Raw genomic sequence first — 20,000 nt, 5'->3', positions numbered from 1 at the left:
GTGTGTGTGTGTGTGTGTGTGTGTGTGTGAGAGAGAGAGAGAGAAAGAGAGCGTGAGAGTGGTTCACTCTGACTGTAATGACTGCCTCTTCCCAAAAGCACTCTGAATGGAGATCCTTCCTTACGTGTGTGTGCGCAATACAGGAAAAACAGATAAGCCAAAGGCTGCTCTCAAGCAATGCAGTGGGAGATTGTGTGTGTGTGTGTGTGTGTGTGTGTGTGTGTGTGTGTGTGTGTGTGTGTGTGTGTTGAGAGAGAGTGAGAGAGGAGGCGGTGAGATCTTCCCGGGGTTAAATTGCCTCTTGCAGGACTGTGCTGTTGAATTTGTCAAGAGCAGATTGCCAGGCAAGGCTGAAATGGACTCTCACTGTAAAATAGTGATGCTTGTGCTTGTGTGTGTGTGTGTGTGTGTGTGTGTGTGTGTGTGTGTGTGTGTGTCAGGAAAAAATGTGTGTGCTGGGTAAGAACTGAAAAATGACCAATCAAAGGATTGTTGACCTCAAACTAGTAGAAAGTCACAAACACACACACACACACACACACACACACACACACACACACACACACACACTAACATATGTCTTTTTCTCTCTCTCTCTCCAGAACAATCAAGGTTGAAGTGTATGACTGGGATCGGGATGGCAGGTGAAGATGTGTTAACCCTTTTTATTCTTCTCCCTTTCCCTTTCTCTCTCTCTCTTTCTCTCACTCTCTTTTCTTCCTCTCTGTCTTTCTTTCTCTCTCTGTCTCTCTCTCTTTCTCCTTCTCATCTCTCTCTCTCTCTCTATCTCTGTCTGTTCTTAGCTGTTAACATCACGCTCATAGCTCTATCTGCTGTAACTGCTTCAGGCTGAGCAGACAGTTTTAGAGTCAACATATTCTTTCCTCCTTGTTATGTCCATGCTATGTCTCAATGCTAGCCCCCGTTCTCTGCTAATTGTGCTGCTAACCCAGCTGTCTCCTCCACTTTCCATCCATGCTAACCATTGCTATCCTCTCCACTATTTTTTCCGCTAGTCTTTGTGCTCAACCCTTTACTTACCTTTCTGCTTGTCCTTCAGCTAACTGTTTTGCTAGTCTCTCTGCTAGTTCCTAACATGCTAGGTCCTGTGCTAGTCCTTTTGCTTTCCGCTTACGGTTTCATTAGTCCATCTGCTAGCTCCTTGTATGCTAGCTCCTCTGCTAATCATTCCGTTAGCATTCTGCTAACCCTCTAATAGTCATGTGCTAGTCCTTCCACTAACTCCAGAACGTCACCCCTCTGCTGGCTTTTGACGTGTTCACATATTACATTTTATTTACCTATCAATAGTGGCCGGTCCCTTTTAGCGGGTGGTGAAGGAAAGGTCAAAGTGCGCATTTGCATGATGCTTAACTCTTCTCCCTGCTTCTGCCTGCATACACAGTCATATAGCATAATAACGGTATACAGTGCTTAGTGGTATACGATACAGTATGTGTATAGATCTATTTATTCCTGATAGCAGTACCAATAATTGATTTTATTTATGTAGCGTCTTCGCAGATTCCAAGGACACTATACAGCGTTTTAAAAAACGGGGATCGGCAAACTCAGACAGGTTTCAGGAACCAATCAGATCCAAGTAAGACCTTAAGAAAACAATAAGAAAACAAATTCAAACAAAGCAAAACAAACAAAAAAAAAACCCAACGCCAAACACAACTTCTGAGCCAGTGTATAAGACAAGAGTCGGGATGTCACTGAATACACACACCAAGTGTGTGTGTCAGCTGAACGTGTTGTTATGTGTATGTGTGTGTGTGTGTGCGTATGTGTGTGTATGTTTGTCGTTTTCAGCCATGACTTCATTGGGGAGTTTAGCACAAGCTACAGAGAGCTGTCCCGCGGCCAGTCACAGTTCAACGTCTATGAGGTATGTAACCCTGTCACAGCAGACACACACATGCACACACACACATACACACACACATGCACACACACGCGCACACACACACACGCACACACATGCACACACACGCGCACACACACACACGCACACACATGCACACACGCGCACACACACACACACACACACACACTCACACGTGCATACACACGCACACACACACACTCATGCACACATACACACACACAGTGTGCACAAAAACTCAGAGATGGAGGACACACTCACGTAACATTAAGAGATTCTGGGGACAAACATTTACACACATACACAAGACTGCAAACACTAATAACACAAATATAGGCCTACAGTGTACACTTTAAGTGTACACACACGCACACAAACACACACATGCATAATACAGACACACACAAACAGTGTGTGATTGTCATACAGAGACACAGACACACACACACAGAAAGAGCGATGGTGGAGGCTGCTCTTAATTAAGGTGACAGTGGTGAGCTCAGAAGCCGCGTGGGCGGAATGTTTATTTTCAGCTGAGTGAGTCCACCCTAATGAAGGAGGAGAGAGGGAGAGAGAGAGATGGAGGGATGGAGAGAGAGAGGGAGGGAGGGAGAGAGAAAGAAGGGATGGAGAGAGAGAGGGAGAGAGAGAGAGGGATGGAGTGAGAGTGAGAGGGATGGGGAGAGAGGTAGAGATGGAGAGAGTTTGAGAGAGAGATGGAGAGAGAGAGGAGAGAGAGGGGGATAAGAGAGGGATGGGGAGAGAGAGGGAGGGAGAAAGGGAGGGGGAGGTACAGGGAGAGAAGTGCTGTATAGAGAAGAGAGAGAGGGGAAGGTTGAGAGAAATATAAAATGATGGAGAAAAGAGGGGAGAGAGAGGGATAAGGAGGATAGAGAGAGGAGGGAGGAGAGAGGGGGATTTAAATAAAAAAGAGAGTGAGGGAGTGACAGCAGAGAGAGAGAGATGAGGGAAAGCATCTAAAGATTGATATTTGCTCAGACTCCCACCCATCTCTCCTGACACACACACACACACGTGCGCGCACGCATGCAAACACACACACACACACACACACACACACACACACACACACACACACACACACACACACAACTGCATACCTGCACACCAAACTAAAGATCTGCCATACTTATACATGCTTTCATTATATTATGGCCAGAGATACAGCAGATACATTAATAGACATCTGAGAGAGTGAGAGTGTGTGTGAGAAAGAGAAAGTGAGTGAGAGAGTAAGAGAAAGAGAGGAAGAGGAAGAGAAAAAGTGGTGAAAGGAGAGGAAGATTGAAATAAGAGGGTGAATAAAGTGTGTGGTAGAAGGAGACAGAAGGGGGAAATAGTGTGTGATAGAGTGGTTCCATAGAGTGAGTTAGATAGGCAGAGGAAGATGAAGAGTGAGTGATATAGAGATTGGAGTAGAAGAGGAGAGTTCATGGCCATGAATGTGTATGAGGTTGCAGATGGGAGAACGAGGGAGGGAAGGAGAGAGGGATAGAGGGAGGGAGGTGGTGTATGTGTGGGGGGAGAGAGGTGGGGTGTGTGTGTGTGTGTGTGTGTCTGTGTGTGTGTGTGTGTGTGTGTGTGTGTTGGGGAGGGGTAATGTCCATTAAGAGCTGATATCAGAGAGGATATTGGCCACCTGCTGCTCCAGTGTCTGGCTCCACACAGTGGTCTCCTCCCTGTTTAATATCAGACCTCCACTGCCCATGGGACTCCTCCTCCTCTCCTCTCCTCTCCTCCTCCTCTCCTCTCCTCTCCTCTCCTCCTCCCCTCTCCTCTCCTCTCCTCTCCTCTCCTCTACTCTACTCTACTCTACTCTCCTCTCCTCTCCTCTCCTCTCCTCTCCTCTCCTCTCCTCTCCTCTCCTCTCCTCTCCTCTTCTCTCCTCCTCCTCTCCTCTCCTCTCCTCTCCTTTCCTCTCCTCTCCTCTACTCTCCTCCCTCTATGATCGACTGGTTTGATTTTGGAGGTCAAAGTTGAAAGGTCAAGGTCCACATGTATGTCCCATTCTCAAGAATGCCTTGAGGCGCATTATTCAAATTCGGTGTGAACGTTCACTTGGACTAAAAGACCTACTACTTAGATTCAGTTCAATGATCATGACCACTTGTTACCGTGTTAAAACAAGTCATAGCTTTGGGTGTGATTCATACACTGAGGACGGCTTGATGCCGAAATGCGTTTGTTTAGGCATGGTGCAATAATAAAAAAACAAATGAATCAGAATGATCTAGTGAGTGCGGTTCTTTTGCACATTAGAATTGAGTCTGGAGTTTGAGCGCGCTTCTCTCTGCAACTAGATTCAGTTCAACATGCCTCAGCACACAAATGTATGTCAACCAGACATTCACGGCTGTGTAGAGCACAGCAATGCAATATAAGCATTCTGTTTTATTGTTTTGTTTTGTTTGTCTGGATGGCTGAAAGGTTTATATCCTAAAAAGACCTGTGTGTGTGTGTGTGTGTGTGTGTGTGTGTGTGTGTGTGTGTGTGTGTGTGTGTGTGTGTGTGTGTGTGTGTGTGTGTGTGTGTGTGTGTGTGTGTGTGTGTGTGTGTGTGTGTGTAAGGCTGTAAGGTTTAGAGGCTGTTTAGAGGGGCTAATAAAAGACTGAGACTGCTTAAAGGCATTTAATTGGGCGGAGCGAGCACATTCTCCCACTGCTCTGTTGTGTGATTGGTTGCATCATTTGATGAAATGCTGCAATATTGTCTGGTTGTGGTACTTTAGGGGAATAAGATTGCCACATTGCTCTAATTTCAAAGACTTCATGATTTCACACAAATTGCTAATTTCATTACACGACTGTAATGTTTTTCTTTATTTTAATTTCCAACAAGGTGATAAATCCAAAGAAGAAAAGCAAAAAGAAAAAATACCTGAACTCAGGAACGGTGAGTGGACAATATTTCCCCGTTTCTGGGTGGTGTGTTTAATATTCAAGTGATATTTCAGCAGAGTCAGCTATGTCTGCTAAATGTGATTGTAAATTCAGTTGGTCAACCTCACCTGAGATGACCGTTGCCTACAGGAAAGTAGTTTTGCCATGTGACGAAGATGCATTTTGTAGAGTTAAGTCACTTTATGTGTCCTGAAGGAAATTTGTTGGCTGCCCAGTTCACAGTTGAGGGTTAGGTGCCACCTCATCCTTGAATATGGACTATCCGTATCAATAGCCATGTTTACATGGACATTTCTATTCCGATTAGAAATTGAACAACAGCTCAATCGGAATCAAAATCATCATATAAACACCTCAATCGGAATAAAAATTCCTGATCCGATCAGAATTTTAATCGAGATGACAGAGGTGGTGTAGTCTGTTCCTTTTGCAATTAGCCCTTTTCACGTGATGTCAGACGAAGCGTTGCTGGGTATCCTCCGGCATGTCCAGCCGCCAAATACTACAGAAGAAGAAGAAGAAGTATTCATTAGTTTCATCAGGTCCCTTTCCACAGGTGATATACAATCAAGCACCTTGATTATCAATGCAGACTGCATGGTGCTTGATTGTATACACCTGTGGAAAGGGACCTGATGAAACCCATGAATACTACTTCTTCTTCTTCTTCTGTAGTATTTGGCGGCTGGACATGCCGGAGGATACCCAGCAACGCTTCGTCTGACATCACGTGAAAAGGGCTAATTGAACAGTATACAGCAGGGCTATTCAATTAGTTTGTAATAGGGGCCAGTTCATGAAAAGTATCACAACTGGGGGGCCGGAGAAATACAGCTGGAAATATGAGTAATCACGTACACATGTAGATACAATAAACTACAACAGCACCAATATGGGTTTTCAAATGTTGCATTTTGTAAATGCATAATATTGTTTTTTGGTGGTTAGCCTATTTGTGTTTTGGGAATATTTCTGCCACAGGCCCAGACTACCACAGTGGTAGGCCAACATTGGGAAGGTGACACTGGATCTATATTGCTAATATGTTGCATTTTGTAAAAGCATAATATAGTTTTTTGGTGGTTATTTTGTTGTATTTGTGTTTTGGGAATATTTCTGCCACAGGCCCAGACTACCACAGTGGTAGGCATTGGGAAGGTGACACTGTAGGCCTATCTACATTGCTAATATGGCTAATATGAAATCTGTGATAACATTAACAGCAATGGAATCTGAGCTTTGCGCAATAACTGCTAGGTCCATACAATTTCCAATGGGTACAAACAGGTTTCAAACAGTGTTCATATTAATTAAATGTGCGTAATCGGTCGCATATGTAACTCTTCTCAACATACTTGTACATTTAACGTTCCCATCATTTAAATCGGATGATTGGTGTTCACAAATCAATGTTACTTACAGTGGACTTGACATCAAGGCGATGGATGCGTATTAGTTTCACATATGGGTGCAACCCGTTAAAATGTTAGTAGCTTATACTCCAACGCAGTGGCAATTTACGTTGAAACTAAGCTAAGATGGAACTTATGTTCCACTCGTTCTAAACGTTACGTGCAATTGGCTGAGGTGCAGTGGCTGCAGGACTTCAGAGCGAGTGAGAGCATGCAACAGAACTGATCCCACCAACGTTAAACTTTTAAACCGACTCCTATTTGCTCCAATTACTGTACGTGAATGTTTTCGCGAGGATCTGCTTGAACTGGAGAGGCACTACCGGTGAGATTTCATGCACCAAAAATGCTTCATACTTTGAGGGAAACAACTTGGATTTGGCGCACGTCAATGTTGGTGACGCTGCGTAAAAACGAAGCAAGGCACAAGTAACGTCTTTTAGACCAGGAGCCCAGAGGGGTCAGCCTAGTTGGGAAGGTTACCAATTTTTATTGATACTACGATGTCTGGCATGGTCCCCAGATAGAGGACCGGCACGTCTGCCGGGTTCCCTCTGGTGGGTGTGGCCAGGGGGGGTGTAAAACTAGCACCCCAAAAATGGGCTAGATTAGTTGGTGAGGTTACCACTTGAAACCTGTTGCAAATTGTTTGCCATGGTCCCCTGATTGAGGAATGGCCACTGCCAGATGTTTTTAGTGGTGGGCGGGGCTTGCCAGACATCATTAAGTGAGGGGTGGAAAATGGGCTACAGATGGTACGGGTTGAGAATGCTCCTTTCATTCCCGCACATCGGGACTCCCGAAGCATCGGGAAAACTGCAACCGCAAGGGGGCAACATAGACCGCCCGAGTTTTCGAATGTTTACAGCCTACCTCACAGCTCTCTCACTCGACGTAGCCTATAACTCAGTCAGTCCAGCAGAGATGCCAGAGCAACGTTTTGGTCAACGGAGAGGGAGAGAAATGCTCCGCATATCCGTCTCATTTAATCATTAAAATGAAAGTGATTGGCGAAATTAATCAAACGACGTTTCAATAAACCATTGTTGAAATGAATGAAAATGGTTTTAGAAACCTATAGGCCTATCAGAAGGATTATTTCCTTCAATTCAACCTGAAATAGGCTACTCGAAAGGCAACCTTAGATTAATTCATGAATTCATTAGGGTTACAAGACCGCATTTCCGTGAATAGGCTATTATTGTCAACGTCAAGGCGAAGACGAAAGAGATGGACAAGATGGACATTTTGGCAACATGTAGGCTACATGCTAGGAATACTTAGAAATGTGTAAGCTATTTTAAAACGGAGGCTTGTTCATTTTAACCGGCGACGTTTCAAGTACATTTCCCGAATAAAGCCCAATGAAGTTCACATCAAGCTGTGGCGCAAGTGGTTGATGCTTAGGTATCGTACGCCAGCGACCGGAGTTCGAAACCTAGTCGAAGAACCTCTCCGGAACCCATCAAAAGAAAATGCGTTGATTTATTAAAAGAAACGAAAGACTTCCTGTTTTGAGATTCTTTTTATGTTTGCGATGTCTGCTGAAAAGAAAAGTTAATAGCCTATGTTAATTCGTGGTTCAGCGCGCACTCACACACATTTTTACATTGACATAGTGTCGGGCTCAAGTGTCGTGTCGTCCTCAGTGCCGCATATAGGCTATAATGTAGTGACCTGGTTAGACGAGTGTGGGGGAGGGGGAATGATCGCACAAGACAATAATGCTCTTCATGAAATGGATCTCACAGGCGGCTGTCTGTTTTTAAATGTAGCCTACTACACCACTTGCGAAATCGGACGTGGCACATAGCCTAATTATTAGGCTACTGGATAGCAAATCCATAGACTTTGTTCATCCTATATCCTTAAAATGAAAGTGATGACTGGCGAAATTAATCAAACGACGTTTCAATAAACCATTGTTGAAATGAATGAAAATGGTTTTAGAAACCTATAGGCCTATCAGAAGGAAATAGCCTTCAATTCAACCTGAAATAGGCTACTCGAAAGGCAACCTTAGATTAATTCATGAATTCATTAGGCTACGGTTACAAGACCGCATTTCCGTGAATAGGCTATTATTGTCAACGTCAAGGCGAAGACGAAAGAGATGGACAAGATGGACATTTTGGCAACATTTACATGCTAGGAATACTTAGAAATGTGTAGGCCTAAGCTATTTTAAAACGGAGGCTTGTTCATTTTAACCGGCGACGTTCAAGTACGGCGACGTTCAAGTACATATGCCGAATAAAGCCTTTCGAACTTCACATCCAGTTGTGGCGCAAGTGGTTGAAGCATAGGTATCGTACGCCAGCGACCGGGGTTCGATACCCAGTCGAAGAACCTCTCCAGAACCAAAATGAATCAATTTATTAAAAGAAATGAAAGATTTCCTGTTTTGAGATTCTTTTTATGTTTGCGATGTCTGCTGAAAAGAAAAGTTAATATGTTAATTCGTGGTTCAGCGCGCACTCACACATTTTTACATTGACATAGTGTCGGGCTCAAGTGTCGTCCTCAGTGCCGCATAGGCTATAGGCTATAATGTAGTGAACTGGTTAGACGAGTGTGGGGGAGGGGGAATGATCGCACAAGACAATAATGCTCTTCATGAAATGGATCTCACAGGCGGCTGTCTGTTTTTAAATGTAGCCTACTACACCACTTGCGAAATCGGACGTGGCACATAGCCTAATTATTAGGCTACTGGATAGCAAATCCATAGACTTTGTTCATCCTATATCCTTGGCGGAGATAATAATTAGGCCTATCAAATTAAAAGCACACTACGACAGGTATACTTGTGTGATCACGCAACACAAGAGAGCATTTAGCGATGGGACAGTTGTGAATGAGTGCTTAACACCCTGGAGTCACACATGGAAACACACATCTCAATCTCTGCTTTTATCATATTATAGAAACACCATTAGAAGCCAATCAACTCGTTTTCAAATATATAACCTATGTTTTAAGAGAATATGGCAATGATAATGGCACTTTCTAAAAACAATAAATTCTTAGGATTTGTCCTCTCACCTGCAGCAGGCCCATTCAAAAGCCCATCCACCTAATTTGCATTTGAAAGAGCCAATCACTAAAGTGACACATTTAGTCTACTTTATTAGTTTTTTTTTGACCCCTCTAATAAATTGCCTATAGTCCTACTACGATAATGGAGGAAGGGCTGCCTAACTGTTCCCCCTAAGAGTTTTTTCATAAGATAAAATGTTTACTCTATTTAAGTTTAGGATTTGGTAGACAAGACAACCTCGGAAAAGTTCTTCAGATAAACAATGTTTTATTGAATTAAAGGAAAGAAAATGTATCGCCAGGGTTTCGGGGCTTGCGAAGGCATTCGTTGATCTTATCGATGCAGTCCTTGCGGCCACTTCTCCCCATCGTAGGAAACTTTCTGCTTAGTGTTGACAAAGGTCTTGACGTTGTGTGGCAGTGCTTGCTTGCCCTTCGATCCATCCCAGTTGGTGGTTTTGCACCAGGCTCTAGTGCTCCTTTGTGGTGATGGCTCTGAAGAGCAGGCATCCGTATCTACCAGTGATGCGCGGGCTGATCCAAATCGAGCGGGCGACCGCTGTCACCCGCGGTCACCCGCGGTTATGGGTCAAGAAAAAATATTTTTAATGATATGCGGGTCATGTTTGGTCGGGTCGGTAAAAAAAATAAATTGTCATTTATATCGTACATAATTGTCTTTAGAAGAAAAAGACATAAGTTGCAGCATTCCCACTGAAACGCGATTCTATCCCCCACATTTTGTCACGAGCATGTAGAAATGCACTTGTTGTTTCTGCGTAGACAGACCCTCGGCTACACTTGACATGCAGTTGTGTTCTGTTCTCAGAGCATATGCTTTCTCTGTCTATGATCTGCAGCTTTTATCTCGAACTGCTGGCCTCTACAGAAAGTGGCAGAATCGTCTACTGAGCAGCGAAGTTGCCGATGCAATGCGTGTTTCTCAAGTCTGATCATTTCCAGCAAGATCGAATGGTATTATGGAAAGAAAAATAAACTAAAAGTTTCCCAAATCAGGAAATATTTCTTAATTTAATGTCATCAAGGCATATAGCCTACAATTGGTATGAGCATGCAATGTGCGTCCTTGCGCAACGTATAGGCCTAGTGGCTCGTTGGAAAGCCCCACGTCTGCTCTTCCCCACGTCGTGCAATAAAGGTTTCATCTCGCTGCAATTTATAATCGCGGAGCAATGGACTTTTGGTCCATTGATGAAGACGTTAATAAAGAGTTTCTTAATAATATTCTATGCCTGCATTTCATGCTTGGGAGAGCTTCAAGGCATTCATGTGAGGAACGGCTGAAACAGAATTTGTATAGGAAAATCCTAGGCTGATTATGTTCAATGTTGAGTCAAACAGCCACATTTTTGGATGAATGCTGACACGGAACAAAAAAAAGGTAGACTAAATGCATGTTTCCCAAATTCTGAGCAATTATAGGCTATATATAATTAGGCAATATAGGCTATATTATTGTTTTACATGCATATGAGATACCAATTTTGCATAGCTCAATGACGCTACGACTAAGTTAGACTAGGCTACTTTTTACAATAAGCGGGTCGGGAAGCGGGTCGGGTCCTGTATTTCAATATTTTTTTTTTGCGGTCCGAGTTGCGGTCGGGTTAGTTGTAAACGGCGGGGCGGGGCGGGGCGTTCAGACACGTACCCGCGCATCACTGGTATCTACCAACGTTGCCGCGACTCTGTTGGTGAATTCGAGCATGTTGTTCTAATCTGGGCCAACAGCAAGCAAAGTCACGTCATCGTGCTGAGAAGGAACTTGAATGCTGTTGTCGAATGTGGCAGAGAATACAGAAGAAGACTTTAACTATTACTTATATATTCTTATGACGAAACGCGAAGAAAAAATACGAGGACTGACCATCTCGCCTCTCCGCGTTTCCCCCAATAGGCCTACCATGGCGACAAAGAAATAAATATGATTTGACATTTTAATGTTTGTAGCGCGCCAGTTTACCCAGTGTGTGTGCTTTGAGTAGTTCCTTAAAATACGGAACAAAGAGCGTCCCGTAGGCTATCTGTTCAATACAGAAGAAGACTTTAACTATTAGGCTACTTATATATTTCTTATAACGAAACGCGAAGAAAAAATACGAGGACTGACCATCTCGCCTCTCCGCGTTTCCCCTAATATCACGGCGACAAAGAGAAATACATATGATTTGACATTTTAATGTTTGTAGCGCGCCAGTTTACCCAGTGTGTGTGCATTGAGTAGTTCCTTAAAATAGCCTACGGAACAAAGAGCGTCCCGTAGGCTATCTGTTTAATACAGAAGAAGACTTTAACTATTACTTATATATTTCTTATAACGAAACGCGAAGAAAAAATACGAGGACTGACCATCTCGCCTCTCCGCGTTTCCCCCAATATCATGGCGACAAAGAGAAATAAATATGATTTGACATTTTAATGTTTGTAGCGCGCCAGTTTACCCAGTGTGTGTGAATTGAGCAGTTCCTTAAAATACGGAACAAAGAGCGTCCCGTAGGCTATCTGTTTAATACAGAAGAAGACTTTAACTATTACTTATATATTTCTTATAACGAAACGCGAAGAACAAATACGAAGACTGACCATCTCGCCTCTCCGCGTTTCCCCCAATATCATGGCGACAAAGAGAAATAAATATGATTTGACATTTTAATGTTTGTAGCGCGCCAGTTTACCCAGTGTGTGTGCATTGAGTAGTTCCTTAAAATAGCCTACGGAACAAAGAGCGTCCCGTAGGCTATCTGTTTAATACGGAAGAAGACTTTAACTATTACTTATATATTTCTTATAACGCTGGCTGTAGGCGATTTCTATAACCATTTCATTCATTTCAACAATGGTTCATTGAAGTGTCGTTTGAATAATTTCGCCAGTCATCACCTTCATTTTAATGATTCAGTGAGATTAAGGAGTCGACTATTGACGGATATGCGGTCTTCATCATTAAATGCAGTTGAAGCTTTCTGCCACCTGGTGGTTGTTTGGGTACATTGCCTTAGCCTCGAAAAAAATCGGCTTGACGCACTGCGGGATCTCTTCGGGAGTCCCGCGGGAGAAGGTGCATTCTCAACCCGTACCCACTGTAGATCAGTTGGTGAGGTTACCACTTGAAACCTGTTACAAATTGTTCATCATAGTCCCCTGATAGAGAAATGACCACTGCCAGACATTTTTAGTGGTGGGTTACCCCCGGCAGACGCCCCCGAATGATGACACCCCCAAAAATGGGCTAGATCAGTTGGTGAGGTTACCACTTGAAACCTGTTACAAATTGTTCATCATAGTCCCCTGATAGAGAAATGACCACTGCCAGACATTTTTAGTGGTGGGTTACCCCCGGCAGACGCCCCCGAATGATGACACCCCCAAAAATGGGCTAGATCAGTTGGTGAGGTTACCACTTGAAACCTGTTACAAATTGTTCATCATAGTCCCCTGATAGAGAAATGACCACTGCCAGACATTTTTAGTGGTGGGTTACCCCCGGCAGACGCCCTCGAATGATGACACCCCCAAAAATGGGCTAGATCTGTTGGTGAGGTTACCACTTGAAACCTGTTGTAAATTGTTCATCATAGTCCCCTGATAGAGAAATGACCATTGCCAGACATTTTTTGTGGTGGGTTACCCCCGGCAGACACCCCCATATGATGACACCCCCAAAAATGGGCTGGATCAGTTGGTGAGGTTACCTATTCAAACCTGTTTAAAAAAATGTCAATATGGTCCTCTGACAGAAAAATTACCACAGCCAGACATTTTTGTTGGTGGGTTACACCAGCAGATGCCCCTGTATGATGGCACCTCAAAAATGGACTAGATCAGCTGGTGAGGCTACCAATTGTTAAACGCCTGCAACTGCCAGAGTTAGGCCTATTTCAGACCAGAATGGGGAATTGGGACGAGACGAAAGCGATTTTTACCGGCGGTGGCGAAAATGGAAACAGAACTTTGCTTTTATTTTTATTTTATTTCAAGTTATTTTATTTTACATCATGTTTATCTTACTTTACTGTACAGCACATTGAATTGCATTTATGTATGAAATGCACTATACAAATAAAATTGCCTTGCCTTGCCTTCCACACCAACACGATGGTAGACAGGCGGCAGCGGCGCGGGAGCTGCTCTGCATTTGGAAAATAGAGCTTGAGCAGAATTTTGACGGCAGTGGCAGGTAGTGTCCTGTTGAAATGAATGGCAAAGTAGCAAACTAGCATTGTATATGGGGAGATTTTGAACAGGACTGGCTGTGTTCGTCAACACTGTCGGTGCGAAAGGCCGAGTAGAGCACACCGCCTGATACCCGGCTGTCTTCTCGCTGCTGACACGCCACGCTCTTGTGTGTATCTGGCCCTATATCCCAAAAACGGGCCACAAAGCTTGCCCAAAAACTTTGGCTTGCCACACAAAGCGACTTCATGTATTATAGAGTACAAACTCACAAGATTTATTGCAAAAAAGGTTGACCATCTAGACAGTGAAGGTCTCAAGGACTGGTGAAAATTCGAGCACTTCTTTAAATTTAATGAGCAAAACATAAAGTCGCCTGTATTAAAAGTCGGTCATTGTAGAAGCCTTGGCCTCCGAAATCAAATCTTTTTATGTACCAATTATAGACCATTAGCACACAAAATTTGGTGCAAATCTGTCCACTCTTTCAAAAGGTAAAGCATTTACACAAAATACCTTTCTGAGTGGCCAGCAAAAAATAATAATTTCAATCAAAAAGATCCATGTCACTTTTTTTCTAACACACTGTACGGGATAAAGGAGCTGATCCTTGCCACATGTACAGTAATATCCCATCATCTGAAGGCCTCAGATCACCACTCCAGATTTTTTTTTTTCAAATCTAAAGTGGTCAATTGATGGGATTGGACTGTCATTTGGATCGAGCTGAAGACTGCTGAAGGTTGGTTCAAACATTTTCTATTATCATTTAATATAATCTTATATCATTATATAGTCCTATCTTTCTTTGCCCCTTATTGTTGAGCTCTACATTTATGTATGTATGTATGTATGTATGTATACATGTATGTATGTACGTGTGTACTAGGGCCGTAATGATATTGTATCGAACCGAGAAATTGTGATACACAGATTCACAATACTGTATCGCGATACAAGGAGGCAGTATCATGATACGCCCTTTTAACGTTTTGATACCGATCAGGCCAGAAAACTACATGATATGAAGTGATAGTGCTTCCAAACAATCATTATTATATAGAAACTTTTAAAAAGTAACAGTAGCCTCTTGTAACCTGTTCTACCTATAAACTATCATAGTTTTTATTCATAAAGTTTATAATGTTGGCAAATGTGAAATAGTGTGGTGTATCGAACTGTAGCTCATGAATAGTGATTCAAACCGAATCGTGAGTCGAGTGTATCGTTACACTTCTAGTGTGTACATATCTCTGTATATCAGAAGGTTACAAAATCACTGCCTGAAAACCCATTCTTCCAGATGGCTTAGGATCTAAGAGACTAAGTATTTGAATTGATAGGCCTGAATATTTAATTGATAGGCCTAAGAATTATGTAAGTCTATAGCCTCCTACAATGAATTCTGTTGGTCATTTGATCATTATCTTATCATCATCATCAAGAATGGGTTTTCAGGCAGTGATTTTGTAACCTTCTGATATACAGAGATATGTACACACTAGAAGTGTAACGATACACTCAACTCACGATTCGGTTTGAATCACTATTCATGAGCTACAGTTCGATACACCACACTATTTCACATTTGCCAACATTATAAACTTTATGAATAAAAACTATGATAGTTTATAGGTAGAACAGGTTACAAGAGGCTACTGTTACTTTTTAAAAGTTTCTATATAATAATGATTGTTTGGAAGCACTATCACTTCATATCATGTAGTTTTCTGGCCTGATCGGTATCAAAACGTTAAAAGGGCGTATCATGATACTGCCTCCTTGTATCGCGATACAGTATTGTGAATCTGTGTATCACAATTTCTCGGTTCGATACAATATCATTACGGCCCTAGTACACACGTACATACATACATGTATACATACATACATACATACATACATACATACATACATACATACATACATACATAAATGTAGAGCTCAACAATAAGGGGCAAAGAAAGATAGGACTATATAATGATATAAAATTATATTAAATGATAATAGAAAATGTTTGAACCAACCTTCAGCAGTCTTCTGCTCGATCCAAATGACAGTCCAATCCCATCAATTGACCACTTTAGATTTGAAAAAAAAAAATCTGGAGTGGTGATCGGAGGCCTTCAGATGATGGGATATTACTGTACATGTGACAAGGATCAGCTCCTTTATCCCGTACAGTGTGTTAGAAAAAAAGTGACATGGATCTTTTTGATTGAAATTATTATTTTTTGCTGGCCACTCAGAAAGGTATTTTGTGTAAATGCTTTACCTTTTGAAAGAGTGGACAGATTTGCACCAAATTTTGTGTGCTAATGGTCTATAATTGGTACATAAAAAGATTTGATTTCGGAGGCCAAGGCTTCTACAATGACCGACTTTTAATACAGGCGACTTTATGTTTTGCTCATTAAATTTAAAGAAGTGCTCGAATTTTCACCAGTCCTTGAGACCTTCACTGTCTAGATGGTCAACCTTTTTTGCAATAAATCTTGTGAGTTTGTACTCTATAATACATGAAGTCGCTTTGTGTGGCAAGCCAAAGTTTTTGGGCAAGCTTTGTGGCCCGTTTTTGGGATATAGGGCCAGATACACACAAGAGCGTGGCGTGTCAGCAGCGAGAAGACAGCCGGGTATCAGGCGGTGTGTTCTACTCGGCCTTTCGCACCGACAGTGTTGGCGAGCACAGCCAGTCCTGTTCAAAATCTCCCCATATACAATGCTAGTTTGCTACTTTGCCATTCATTTCAACAGGACACTACCTGCCACTGCCGTCAAAATTCTGCTCAAGCTCTATTTTCCAAATGCAGAGCAGCTCCCGCGCCGCTGCCGCCTGTCTACCATCGTGTTGGTGTGGAAGGCAAGGCAAGGCAATTTTATTTGTATAGTGCATTTCATACATAAATGCAATTCAATGTGCTGTACAGTAAAGTAAGATAAACATGATGTAAAATAAAATAACTTGAAATAAAATAAAAATAAAAGCAAAGTTCTGTTTCCATTTTCGCCACCGCCGGTAAAAATCGCTTTCGTCTCGTCCCAATTCCCCATTCTGGCCTGAAATAGGCCTAACTCTGGCAGTTGCAGGCGTTTAACAATTGGTAGCCTCACCAGCTGATCTAGTCCATTTTTGAGGTGCCATCATACAGGGGCATCTGCTGGTGTAACCCACCAACAAAAATGTCTGGCTGTGGTAATTTTTCTGTCAGAGGACCATATTGACATTTTTTTAAACAGGTTTGAATAGGTAACCTCACCAACTGATCCAGCCCATTTTTGGGGGTGTCATCATATGGGGGTGTCTGCCGGGGGTAACCCACCACAAAAAATGTCTGGCAATGGTCATTTCTCTATCAGGGGACTATGATGAACAATTTACAACAGGTTTCAAGTGGTAACCTCACCAACAGATCTAGCCCATTTTTGGGGGTGTCATCATTCGAGGGCGTCTGCCGGGGGTAACCCACCACTAAAAATGTCTGGCAGTGGTCATTTCTCTATCAGGGGACTATGATGAACAATTTGTAACAGGTTTCAAGTGGTAACCTCACCAACTGATCTAGCCCATTTTTGGGGGTGTCATCATTCGGGGGCGTCTGCCGGGGGTAACCCACCACTAAAAATGTCTGGCAGTGGTCATTTCTCTATCAGGGGACTATGATGAACAATTTGTAACAGGTTTTTCCACCCCTCACTTAATGATGTCTGGCAAGCCCCGCCCACCACTAAAAACATCTGGCAGTGGCCATTCCTCAATCAGGGGACCATGGCAAACAATTTGCAACAGGTTTCAAGTGGTAACCTCGCCAACTAATCTAGCCCATTTTTGGGGTGCTAGTTTTACACCCCCCCTGGCCACACCCACCAGAGGGAACCCGGCAGACGTGCCGGTCCTCTATCTGGGGACCATGCCAGACATCGTAGTATCAATAAAAATTGGTAACCTTCCCAACTAGGCTGACCCCTCTGGGCTCCTGGTCTATTTGCATAATACACAGTAGCCTACAACGGCAACGCACCGCACAAATCATTATTCATAGGCGCTACTCGCAGTGTAGCCTATCGCTGTACCTCCATTATCGTGTTTTCCACCAGCTATTTACGTCTCTACCGAGTATAAGGATTTGCTCATATAACAACATCAGCCAACACTTAAAGGGCCACTACAAAGTAGCTCGGGGGCCGGATCCGGCCCGCGGGCCGCTAATTGAAGAGCCCTGGTATACAGTCATTCGGATTGATTGCTGTATCTTCTCAATGAAAAGTTGGCAACAACGGCTATTTCGACCAAAGATCCGCTTGAAAGCACCTGATCGGAATAGAATGTAGGCCAGCCCCATGTAAACAAAACGGCACAATCGGAAGAGTTTAATCGAAATGACAAAGACACAGTCCATGTAAACTTGACTATTTTTAGAGTTTGGGCATTGGTCAGTTTTTCCAGTAGTGACCTAGAGTGACCAGCTCTCACATTGTGCTTCAGTTTACATGCCTTACATGATGCTCCTTAAATGACCATTCTCAACAGCTCTCATCCTGACAAAGGCTGTCCTTACAAGACCTGTGTGTGTGTGTGTGTGTGTGTGTGTGTGTGTGTGTGTGTGTGTGTGTGTGTGTGTGTGTGTGTGTGCATCTCTGGTCCACTGTTTCTAGGTAACACTACTGTCCTTTCTGGTAGACATTGAGGTGACATTCCTGGACTACATCAAGGGCGGGTGAGTGTGTGTGTGTGTGTGTGTGTGTGTGTGTGTGTGTGTGTGTGTGCGTGTGCAAAAGCAGACAATCATTGCTTGCAGTCAATGCTGTTGCTAAGAGCTAAACAGGTTTCCATGGCAAAGGAATGTTAGTGAGGCCTGCTAGTGTGTGATTGGTGACTCAGATACTGATGATTGTGATTTTGTGTGACAGGGTGTGTGTGTGTGTGTGTGTGTCTGACAGCGTGTAGGTGTGTGTAATGTCATCACATATGACCCTGATTACTTTACATGAAGTGTGAGATCATCAATATTGGCATGAATCAGGTGTTTGTTGTGTGTGTTGTGTGTGTGTGTGTGTGTGTGTCACACGGATGAGGCAGAGCGATATCTATTCCACACACACACACACACACACACACGGATGAGGCAGAGCTCAGGATATCTATTCCTAATGATGGGCCCTCATGCCTCAGCCTGGCGTAGAGAGGAGTGTATGGAAACAGATGGCACCTTTGTCAGCCAAATGAGTCAACAATGCAGACTCCTTCTGTTTGTCTGTTTGTTACAATCCTCATACTGTACACAAACACATCTGAGTATCTCGGCTTTGTGACATCTTCAGTGTGTGTGTGTGTGTGTGAGAGTGTGTGGGTGCGATGTTTCTTTTAAACTCTCTCTGTTTGTCACACTCCCCATACGCAAGCACAACTCACATGAGTGTTTTAGAGGCAAGCGCACACACACACACATGCACACAAACATGCACTAATAGGCCTGTCGCGATATTCAATAAATCAATAAATCGCACGATAAAAAAAATGAGCTCGATAACTTTTCCGGCCGCGATAATTTCCATTTTCATGCTTGATTGTTTTTCTTCTTCTCTCTCTCTCTCTCTCTCTCTCTCTCTCTCTCTCTCTCTCTCTCTCTCTCTCTCTCTCTCTCTCTCTCTCTACGAAAGAGAGGATAACCACGGTGCTTCCTTTAGCGCAGCCTAACGAGGAGTGAACCCTCATGTCAGTCAGTTGTCAGACATGTATCTTTCAATAACATGACGGACAACTTTACTTTCTTACATTCATTTGATTAACAGGCTAGACGAGGCTTTGGCGATTGGCCTAAGCACACTGAAGAGGCTTTCTGTTGTAGCTTGACAGGTATGGGGGTAAAAATAGTGATAATGCAGTTCAGAAAATCATGCTTATAAGCTACGTTTTTTCATCATCTGATGAAGACACACTCCGCGAAAGTCTGCACTCCGCTGAGAGCTCAAGAATCAGCCAAAACAGCCGGCAGCTCCGGTTAAAATGTCGTAAGCTAATTGTCAGCTGTGGTGAAATGTGTTCGTAATCAACGTTATATGTCATAAACGTAGCATACCTATGAAAAGGCTTTGCAGTAGGATTATCCGATTACCAACTTATTGCTTCAATTTGTATTTTATGTGACGTGCAGATGCTGGGTTCATGCCGTTTTGCGCAAGTTTCAAATGTTTAGCTGACTGCGTAGGCCTAATTGATCAGCTATGATGACATTTAGTTCCGTGCATAATACTGCGTTCATGCAGCTCGGAACCTCGGAGGACCTGCCTTTAAAAAGTCCCGACCTCCGAAAAAATTGTGTTCATGAGATCAGTTCGGAAAATAAATACAGGAAACGCATAAATAGGCTACGTTATTACAACTGCTTAGTATGGTTGAGCAAGAAGGAAATTGTCTTGGGCGAGTGTTTCTGTCTGTGTTGTTAATTTAGTGACAAATGACCTTGCCTATTCGTAATGACAGTGAAATTCACCTCTTGTGTTGTTGCAAGGGAGGCCGTCGTGGTTGGAGAATATGATAGT

At 43.1% G+C, this 20,000-nt stretch overlaps 1 protein-coding gene across 2 annotated transcripts in view; it reads left to right on the top strand.

The window, feature by feature from the left end:
• The window catches only part of LOC134061800 (copine-8), a 136,131-nt gene that overhangs the window by 80,356 nt on the left and 35,775 nt on the right, over positions 1-20,000 (top strand). Inside the window, exons 10-14 of one of the 2 annotated variants that reach the window (XM_062517599.1) lie at positions 603-644; positions 1,514-1,603; positions 1,819-1,894; positions 4,751-4,804; positions 18,114-18,175. In XM_062517599.1, coding sequence (XP_062373583.1) covers positions 603-644; positions 1,514-1,603; positions 1,819-1,894; positions 4,751-4,804; positions 18,114-18,175 — 324 coding nt within the window. The remainder of the gene's footprint in view (positions 1-602; positions 645-1,513; positions 1,604-1,818; positions 1,895-4,750; positions 4,805-18,113; positions 18,176-20,000) is intronic. The other variant, XM_062517601.1, reaches the window with a different exon arrangement.

The sequence above is a fragment of the Sardina pilchardus genome, chromosome 17, assembly GCF_963854185.1.
Source record: "Sardina pilchardus chromosome 17, fSarPil1.1, whole genome shotgun sequence".
Taxonomy (NCBI): Eukaryota; Metazoa; Chordata; class Actinopteri; order Clupeiformes; family Clupeidae; genus Sardina; species Sardina pilchardus.
The sequence above is the reverse complement of the archived record's forward strand: the minus strand, read 5'-3'. Positions and strand labels throughout refer to the sequence as shown.